At 59.3% G+C, this 10,222-nt stretch overlaps 1 protein-coding gene across 1 annotated transcript; it reads right to left on the minus strand.

The window, feature by feature from the left end:
- Positions 1 to 7,720: 7,720 nt before the first annotated feature.
- Positions 7,721 to 9,560, minus strand: FOXD3 (forkhead box D3). Its single transcript, XM_080407277.1, has one exon. The coding sequence runs from the start codon at positions 9,423 to 9,425 to the stop codon at positions 8,214 to 8,216; it is 1,212 nt and encodes a 403-aa protein (XP_080263403.1). The 5' UTR covers positions 9,426 to 9,560; the 3' UTR covers positions 7,721 to 8,213.
- Positions 9,561 to 10,222: the final 662 nt, after the last annotated feature.

Consider the following 10,222-nt stretch of genomic DNA (forward strand, 5'->3'; position numbering starts at 1 on the left):
AGGGCCTGTGCGTTAAGGCGCCAGGCAGCTGGGAGGCAGCTCCTCAGCCGCGGGGAGACAGCACCTTGGAACCGGCAATTGTACACACCACAGGCCTCTCACAGCCCCTCGGTTTTACCCTCTTTGATCCTCTTGGAGGGCTTGACAAAGTACATGGCATAACATACACGATCCTACATCATCATTGCACAACCCTTACCGATATTTAAAAGTACAGTCTGTTTTTCCTTAGATTGGTCCGTTTTCCTCCTAGTTGTGTAACTGAGGTGGGGATACAAATTTGAGTAGAAAACTGATTATTGTTAAAACTGACACCATGTACTGAGGTTTTCGTGGCCAGACCTTCCAGATGAGCCGCCAGCAGTGCTGTCCTTGGACTGCAGTCCAAACACAACTGCTACAAAATGAAGTACGGTCAAAAAGTATCTGATTGCTTATAATATAAACATTAAAGTAACCAAAGATGATAGGAAAACAAATTTCTTAATAGATTTCTTCTTTTTTAGATGTATGTCGTGGTTTAACCCCGGCTGGCAACGAAGCACCACGCAGCCACTTACTCACTCCCCCTCACCCATGGGGGGATGGGGAGGAGAATTGGAAAGGAATGTAAAACTCAAAGGTTGAGATAAGAATAATTTAATAGGTAAAGCAAAAGCCACACATGCAAACAAAGCAAAGAATTCATTCACCGCTTCCCATGGGCAGGCAGGTGTTCGGCCATCCCCAGGAAAGCCGGGCTCCATCACGCCTAACGGTTACTCACAAGACAAACGCTATAAAGCCAAATGTTCCCCCCTTCCTCCTCCTTCCCCCAGAGTTTATATACTCAGCATGATGTCATACGGTATGGAGTACCCCTTTGGCTAGTCTGGGCCAGCTGTCCTGGCTGTGTCCCCTCCCAGTTTCCCGTGCCACTCCAGCCCTCTTGCTGGCTGGACCCAAGAAACCAAAAAGTCCTTAATTTAGTATAAACTTTACCCAGCAACAACTAAAACCATCAGTGTGCTATCAACATTGTTCTCACACCAAATCCAAAACACAGCACTGCACCAGCTGCTAAGAAGAAAATTAACTCCATCCCAGCTGAAACCAGGACAATGCGCCAAGTTGTTCCTAAAGTATATAAACACTAGGCAACACACAGTACTGCATACCACCAGCAATGGCTTTTCTTCCTTGGAAGTTCTTCCAGTGCAACCACATATAAAATACTCATTTCCACTATCCCAACGTTTTTTCATTTGACTGCAATGACTCAGACATCCTGGTCCCTCTTAAACCTGCCATAATCTCAGCATTCTGGGCAACTGCCGCTTGTGTTACCTAGGGCAGGATGGTATGAAGAGACTGCAAGTTTGTGGGCTTACACAGGTAGACAGAAAAATCATTCTGGTCTGCTGGCCTGTCAAGGTGTTTGGAGCCATAATCCTATTGAAAATGGCAGATTATGTTTATCAAATTTTACATATGTTACCTAAGTTTGTTAGACTCTATCAGTCATATTGCTGCTAAGGAAAATGCTTCCATTTTAGGATATTAGTAAGATCCTAAGGGTTGCCTGGAGATGACAAATCTGTGAAAAAAGCATAGTCCTAAAAATCTTCCAGCTACGAGGTAGGTTAGAAGACGGGAAGAGTTATGCTGCCCGAACCCTACTGTGGCTTTACCGTGGTATATGACACTGAAAACGCCATGCAAAGTGAATTCCCATCCTAAGCCTGGGGGAGAATCACCAGGGCAGGTTCCTATTTCAATTTCTCCTCTCCCAGCCCCTCTCTCCTTTCCTTCTAGTCTTCCCTCCAGGATTTTCCATGCCCGGAATTCCCTAAAGCCCTCTCCCAAACCGTGAGGCCAAGGAACCAAGCCTGTGAGTGTTGCCTCTGTGGGCTCCTACTGCAAGAAAAAAGAAAAAGAGTTTTTAGGTTTTACCTTGCAGGTTATTGATCATTTGGTCCTGGAGCCGGTATGGGTGAGCAGGAGCACACAGCTGCACATTCAAGTGCGTTATTTCAATTAGCTGAGCCCTCTTTGTTGCAAGGTGAAATCATTCACTCCCCGGGAAAGGTTTTTTTATTGAATGCTTTCTAAATACTTGCATTGGTCACGTCGCCCGGCATTGAGTCTCTGTCACTAGTATTTCTGCGGTGACTTTGACCAGATCAATGACTGGAAAAGGCATTAAGGACACATTGATGCCGCGGGGTAGTAGACTAGCAGGGCTTGGGTTTGGTTCTCGGTAGTAAAAAGAAACCGATACTGAGCAGCTAAAGGGCTTCTCGGAGCCCTTGATCCTCGGGAGGCTTCAGCCGGGCTGCTGCCTCGGCTGCTCCACCCGGGCTCTCAGGGCTGACGGGGGTACGGCAAATATCTCCCGGGTATTCCGTAAATTTGGAGTGAAATGCGGTCAGAATAACGAGAAAGTCTTTCCTAAGGCAGGCGGGAGCCCTGGAAGGGGCTGCGGCTATAAAAAGTTCCTTTCCAACTCCTCTAGGATTTAGTTTCTGAGCGGAGCCGTGGTGCAGGAGCGAGCGGGGAAACAAACTCCGCAGACGTTTGCAGTTGCCGATTCCCAGTCCGACCTTTCCCCGGGCTTCCCACGCTATAAAATCGCCCGGAATGTAGGGGCACGTTTGTCAGGCTGGGAGAGGCGGTGGGTGCGGGCAGCCGGGCGGTGAGAGCCCTGCGCTGACGGGCTGCGGTGGCCGCGCTTCTTTCGCATCCTCACTTCCCTAGCACGAGCAGCGGGGACCGCGGTTGAAGCCACTGCTAGAGCCTGCAGGAATGTTGATTTTTATTTTTCTTAATAATTAGAAAGGTTGGAGGGTTTGCGTTGTTTCCCCCAATTCCCGCCATTCTGTGGGCAAGCAGTGCTGGGGGGGTGGCCGCTGGGGGACTGCGGGACTCCCCCCGCCCGGCCCGGGGACTCCCCGCCGGGAAGGCTCCTACCTCCGCGCCCGGGAGATGCTCCCGGCCCCCCGCGGAGCAGGGAGAGTTTCAGGAGAGGGAGAGGTTGAGCGGTTTTCCCGTGTCCCGGCTTTTCCCATTTTGCTGAAGCTCAAGGAAACGGGGATTTTCTTGAAGCTGGAGTTCAAGGACGCTACCTCTCACATTTTCCTGTCTTAATAAAGTCGCGAAGTGCCTACTTTCTCAGCTTGCTTACCAAATCCTGAATTAATAAAGTTTACTTAGTTATTTAAATAGACTAAATGTCACATTTTAAATGGAAGGGGAAGGTTCTACCTTGCTGACCTATTTTTCATTTCTGATTTAGAAAAAGGCAAGATTAGCATGGATATTGCATTTTCAAGGACCTCGCCACTATTAAATAGACTGTTAAGTGCATTTTATGGCTGAAGAGTCTGTTCCCAGTTCAGTCTGGAAGACGTGCTAAGTTCATCTCTACCTGCTACATTGAACATTCACTGACTAAAATACTTTCTGTGGATGTAATACCTATGCTCTGTATCTTTTAAGTACATAACGCTTAATGTTTTAAGACTAGTAAAACGTAATTCAATAAAAGTCCCTGGAACAGAAGTGGTGTCTCTCAAGAAAACTGTACCGCGGGTTCTAGTGCAGTTGCGCGGGTTCCCGGCGCGGTGAGAGGTGACACCCCGGAGAGGAAGGCTGCGGGGTGACACGGCTGCTCACGGCTCCGAGCGGAAGGTTAAGCCCCGCGGAGGTTTCGGCGGCCACGTACCGAACGCCGCCGCGGAGGGACGCGCCGTGCCCGAGCGAGCCCCGGCCGCAGCCGCGGACCCGCAGGGCCGGGCGGCGCAACTTCCGCGCGCTCTTCGCGGCGTTGCCGCCGCCGCCGCCTTTTCGCACCGCTTGTCTGCAGATCCCCGGGTGGCGCGGCCGGTGCCCCCGCCCGGCCCGCGGTGCCCCCACGGGAGCAGGCGGGGACAGGCCCGCAGCGCGCCTCAGACACCAGGGAGCTTCTGAAAACTGCCCGGTGGGCCCCGGAGGCTAAATCCCATCGAATTCCCTCGGGAACTGCCCCCCAGCCCCGCAGCGGGGGGTGGACACTCACCCCCCCCACCCCCCCCGCCCCAAGGAAGTCTCTGTTGTATGTTTCCCGAAGCGGGAGGCCCCCGAGAGCCCCCACGGCACTTCCCCACCCGCAGCGCTCCCCCTCCTTCCTTTGGTTTCTGGCCCGGGGCGCGGGGGGGGGGACACACTTGCCCGTGTCCCTAGGGTTCCTGGTTTCTCCTGTGGATGCTTCCCTCCGGCCACCCCCCCGTGGGACCGAGAAGGAAAGCTCTCCGACGGGCATCTCCCCCCTGCCCCCGACACCCCCCTCCGGGGACACTCCCGGCAGTGCCCCCTCGGCGGTGACCGGCAAACCGCCTTCAGTTCTGCCGCACCGCAGCACCGGAGCGGGGGCTCCAATCCCACCCCCACCCCCCCACCCCGCTGCCCCCGGGTCCCGGTTGTGCCCTCGGTGCTGCCAGCTGCGGAAGGGGGGGTGGGGGGGTGGGGAGGGAGGGGCACGAACGCTGGGGGCTCCGTCCTGAGGCACAACGCCCACGGGCGGTATTTGTTTTTTTAAACCCCACAAAAACGCTTTTCCTGCCTTTTCAAATGCTCGCCGCAGCCTTCCAACACCCATGAGCCTGTAACTTTCAGCCCAGCTCTGTGCCCGGGGGGAAATCAATGATGCTATAAATAGGCGGCGCTGAGAGCTGGAGCGCGGGGACGCAGCACACACCCCCCGGCCGCGCACCTTCCGCGGCCACGCAAGCGAGAGGGTTCCCCGGGAAACCCGCATCAGCTGAGGGAATGGCCCTGATGAGCCCATCGCATCATATTTTTTTTTTCCAAGCAACGTGGTGGTTTGGAGGATTAGGGCCAGATCCTGTCTCCAGCCTATTTGTTGTACGTTCCCCGGACGGGAGGGAGCGGCGGGGCCTCAACTGTGATAAATAACGGGGGGGTGGGGGTGTCGGGCCGGGGGTGGGGTGGCTCTGGGTAAACTCTCCGGGTTGCGAGGATGGTCATTTTCCCGGGGCATAGGATCCACTTACTTTCAATACACCCCAGGGACCGACACGACACGTCTGGCGCTAATAGGCATCTGTCACCGACCGTGTCAAGTTTTGCCATACGCGTCGAACAAGTTTGTGGAAGGAAGAAAATACATGAAAGAACAAGAAAAAGCCTTTCTGTGGTGTGGGTGAAGCGGGCGGCCGCGGAAAGGTCGTCGGGAGTTGGTGTCCCCAGCTGTCCCCGGCCTGCTGCTGCTCCCGGCCCAGCTCCGTGTCCCGTTCCGCTGGGCAGCACCGCGCCGTGGAAGCTGCTCGCCGGCCCGCTGCAAGCGCTCCCCCACCTAGGGACCGACTTCCCGCCCCGTCGCCGCCCCGGGGCCCCCGAGCCTTGCCGGTAGCGTTGCGTGACCCGCCGGGACGCCCCGTCGGGCCGCTCGCTGCAAGAGCGCGCCCGGCCCAGTCCCACTCCGGGCCGCTCCGGGTACCGCAGCTGCTCCCGGTACCCCCTCCCCGGGGGTGCTGCCGGCCCCGGGGCTGCGAGGATGTTCCCGACTCCGGAGGCTGCGGGTGTTCCCGACCCCGGGGGCTGCGGGGTGCTGACGGCGCCGGGGGGGCGCGCCCGTTCCCCGAGGTTGCGGCGGTAGCTGCCGCGCCCCCTGCAGGCCCCGAAGCGCCACTGCAGCCCCCGCCGCCGCTGCCGCTACCGGGAACCCTCACCTGCCCGCAGGGCCCCCGCTGCCGCCCCCCGCGCCGAACGGGGGTGAGCTCCCTGCCGCCGCCGCGGTCCTTGCCGAGCCCCGCGCCCTCCCAGTGCGGCCCGGACCCGGGAGCCGCCACCCCTTCCCCGGGAGAGGCTTCCCCGGCGCCGCGGGGTCCTGCCGGCCGCTCTCCTCGGCGATCGGGGGGAAAAGCGGCGGGGAGAAGGGCCGGCCGGCGGTAACGGAGGGAGCAACGCTTCCCGGGGAGGCGGCGGGGAGGAAAGTTGCCGGTTCCGCCGCCGCCGGGGCGCAGATGCCGAGCTCGAGGTATTGCTGCTATGTGGGGAAATATGAGCGAGTAATTTTATAAGTAACAAAGGCCGGGGAATGGAATGAGCCCCTGTTATCCGGTGTCCTCTGGAAGCCCTGGATCAGCAGCTTCTTGAGCCTAAAAGTGAATTCAAGAAGAGGCTGCTTTCCCTTTTCCCAGGGGTATCCGCTAAATATAGAAATAACCTCCGCGCGTGTTGCGCACATCACCTACCATTTGCTGTTTGTGTAGAACCGATTAGCCAGACACAACTGTGAAACAACTTGTTACTTTTATAGCCGCCACGCACACACGGATTTAGCCCCGTCGGGTCCGGCCGGCAGCGCAGCCGCCGCGGTGCCCATGTAGGGCCCTGCCTGCAGCCGAGCCCCGCTCGCTTCAGGTGCCTCTTCTCCCTTTTCGTGTCAGACGATTAGCGAGTCCTTATTTATAAAGTTCAAACTATCTCATCACCGGGCTGCTTGTTTTATTTTAGTCTATGAATGCGGAGGTATAAATATTTACTTAGGAAGAAATAATATTTACTGCTTACCAGGAAAGCAAGGACACCGTTATTTATTTATTTTTTATTTTTTTGTTTGGTGGTGGGTTTTTTGTTTGCTGCTTTTTTGTTGGTTTTTTTTTTTTTTTTTTTTTTTTTAATCCCAGCCGATGTGAGAGGTGAAACAAGCGCCTCGTCCTGTACCTCCCGCAGCCAAGCCCGGCGCCCACCGCATCCCGCCTGCATTTTACGCCGCCGATTTTCCTAACAAAGCGAATTATTTGGGCGGAAAAGCAAAATCCGCGAAGGTTTCCAAAGGCGACGAAAATTCAACGTTTTGCAAGGGAGAGAATAAAGTGCCGACGGCTGTCAGCGCCCACAGACCGAGTGCCCGAGACCTTGCCAGGCTAAGCCCCCCAAAGCGGTGTCTGAAATACCGTAACGCGCTACACGTTATTATTATTATTATTTTTATCTTGGCGGTCTCTTTATATTAGCGCCGAAAATGCACGCAAATGTACATTTTTTTTCCGCAGCTGCCCTTAAAACTCAAGTTATTAGAAATGGGCTGGGAAAGGCCGTTCCCTTTCCCTGGGAGCGCAGAGCCGCTGCTTTATCACCGATTATTTTCCTTATCTAAACGAAAGATCCGCGCGGGCACGGCTTGAATTTTTATTCCCCCACCCCTTACAAAATAAATAGTAAACCTTGCTTAGATCGCCCCAACGGGTTTTATTTAAAAACCATTTAATTTATTATTAGCCACGAAAGCCAACCCAAAGCGTACCTATTCCGGCCGGGAAGGGGCAGGATCCCGCAGCGCCGGGATGCGAAGCCGAAGTCAGGCTGAGAAAAAAATTAATATATTTAGGGGAAAATTACGGCACGGCTGAAGGAGCCTGGGATCTGCCGGGGAAGGTTTAATTTCGCAGGAATCGCTGCGGTGTGGTCCCGCCGCGGCGGCCGGTCCGGCACCCGGCAGGGCCGGTGGCTCTTGGCTCTGGCAGCGCGGCCGCGGCCGGTGCATCCCGAACGCACGGGGCCGTGGGAAACCCGCACCGCACCGCTCCGCGCCCGGCGCAGCCCCCACCCGCAGGAAGCAGAGGGCCGGCGCTCCGCGGCCACACCGCTCCCGCACTGGGTGCTCCAGCCTCGGCGGCCTCGCAGCTCGCACCGCGGGCGGGCGCTCGGAGAGACGCCTCTCACACAAAGACGGGCAGAGCATTTTAAAAATTTATTTACAAAGTTGTGTACAACACGAAGGGATAACATTTAGAATACATATATTCATTCATATATAAACAGACTTCTATAATAGAATGACAGCGTTTTCCTCCTTTCTTTTTTTTTCTCCAAAAATTTTTTGTTTTTGTTCGTTCGTTTAATATTTAAAATTTCCCCCGCTTATTTTTTTAATACATTTTTTTTTCTCTCGTTTGTTCGTTTATTTCGGATAAAACCGCTCGGAGCGCCGGAACCTTCAAAAAAAGTGAAAGTTCGCAGCTCCTAATCGCGACCGTCATTTCGCCTCTTTAGAAAAATAAAAACCCCGAAAGCAACGTCAGTGATTTTTGATACAAATATGTACAAGCGGCGGCGGCGGGGGCCGCCGCCCGCTGCTCGGAGCCCGGGCGCGCCGGCGGCGGAGCCCCGAGGGGGCGGCCGCCGGCGGCGGGGCTCTGCGGGAACGGGCCGGGGACGAGTGCCCGGGGCTACTGCGCCGGCCACTTGGCCTGCACGGCGGCGGCGGGGGCGGCGGGCTGCAGGAACTGCCCCGCGATGATGTTGGTAGGCACGCTGAGGATGGGGGCGATGGCGGCGGTGGTCCTGGCCAGCGCCAGCGGCTGGTGGGCCATCAGGGCCGACTGCACGGTGACGGGCGGCCGCAGGAAAGTCTGGGCGCTGGCAGCCGAGCTGGCGGCCGGGACGCCGATGATGTTCTCGATGCTGAAGGAGGGGCGGCTGCTGGGCTCCGACTTGACGATGGAGCCGGCGGCGCCCAGGCTGTTGAGCTGCAGCTGAAGGCTGGGGCTGAGCTGGGAGTTGAAGGCTTTGCGGCTGAGCTCGCTGGACGGCAGCAGCGGCACGGCGGGCGGCAGCATGGGCCCCACGGGCGGGATGTAGGGGTACTGCAGCGCGGCGGCGGCGGCCGCCGGGTGGGTGTAGGCGCCGGGGTGCAGCCCGTAGGGGCGGCCGTAGGGGCCAGCGAGGCCGTAGGCGCCGAAGCCCTGCATCATCAGTGCCGTCTGGTCCCGCAGGTGCTCCTGCTGGTGCCGCTTGAAGCGCTTCCTGCGGCGGAGGAAGCTGCCGTTGTCGAACATGTCCTCGGACTGCGGGTCCAGCGTCCAGTAGTTGCCCTTGCCCGGGTTGCCGGGCTCCCGGGGGATCTTGACGAAGCAGTCGTTGAGGGAGAGGTTGTGGCGGATGCTGTTCTGCCAGGCGGGGAACTTCTCCCGGTAGTAGGGGAAGCGGTTGCTGATGAACTCGCAGATGCCGCTGAGCGTCAGCTTCTTCTGCGGGCTCTGCAGGATGGCCATGGTGATCAGGGCGATGTAGGAGTAGGGCGGCTTCACCAGGCTGCTCTTGGGCTTGCTCTGCCCAGCAGCACCGCCGCCGCCGCCGCTGGCCCCCTCCTCGCCGCCCCCCTTGCCGCCCTCGGCCGCGCCGCCGGGGGCCGCCTCGGCCGGGCTGCCGCTGCCGCTGCTGCCGCTCTCCGCGCCGGCGCCCGCCTCCGCGGGCAGCGCCAGCTCCGCCGCCTCGTCCAGCGGCAGGCGCGGCAGGGCGGCGGGGCTGCCGGCCTCGCCGTCGCTGTCCTTGCCCAGCCCGTCGTCGCCCTCGCCCACCACGTCGATATCCACATCCTCGGCCGCCGGGACGGTGGGGCCGGACATGTCGCTGGCGCTGCCGCCGCCCGACAGGGTCATCCCCGCTCGGCGGACGGGGCGCGGCGGCGGGGCCTCCCGCCCGCACCCGGCGGCGCGGCGGGCTCCCCCCGCGCCCCCCTCCCGCCGCTCCTCCGACCGGCCCCTGGGGCTAGACCCGAGCGGCCCGGCTGCGCCCCGCGGCGCCGTCCCCGCGGGGCATGGGGCGGCCGCGCCCGCTCCTCTCCCGTCCGCGGCGTCCCGCGGCGCGGGGCTGCCCTGGCCGCCCGGTCACCTCCGGCTGCGCGCCCCGCTCCCGGGCATCGGGGGTCAGGCGGCGACGCTGGCTCCCGCCCGCCGCGATGGGCGCCCGCGGGCGCCGGGCATGGGGCCGCCGCGGCTCCGCGGCCGCCCGCCGCTCCACCGCTCCGCTCCGCGGCCCCGCCGCGCACCGCTCCGCCGCCCCTGGCGCCGCTTTTTTTTTTTTTTTTTTCCTCCTCTTTCCCCGATTGTTTTTTTTCCCCCCCTTGGCGGAGGGAGGGGACGGAGCTCCCGGCGGCCGGGCGGGGCGGGGGCAGGAGGCCGGGGCGTCGCGGGGCCTCGCTCGCCACTTTGGAAGCGCGGCGGTCCGGACTGCCTGATAGATTACTTTCCCGTTAAAGATATACTCGGAGGCGGCGCCACGTGACCGCGTGACGTCAGGCGCCCCGCTGTGAAGTCATGCAAAACTCGAGTTGTTTCATGGACTGTCAACAAAGAGCAGCGGCGGCTCCGCTCGGCCCGCCCGTCCCGTCGGGCCGCCCGCCTGCCCGCCCCGCCGGGCCCCCGCCGCCCGCCGGCCCCGCCGCCCCCGGCAGCCA

This window comes from Falco punctatus (genome assembly GCF_963210335.1).
Source record: "Falco punctatus genome assembly, chromosome: 11".
Classification (NCBI taxonomy): domain Eukaryota; kingdom Metazoa; phylum Chordata; class Aves; order Falconiformes; family Falconidae; genus Falco; species Falco punctatus.

Excerpts from the sequence above, each read along its gene's own strand:
- FOXD3 (XM_080407277.1), bottom strand. The coding sequence starts at position 9,425 with ATGACCCTGTCGGGCGGCGGCAGCGCCAGCGACATGTCCGGCCCCACC.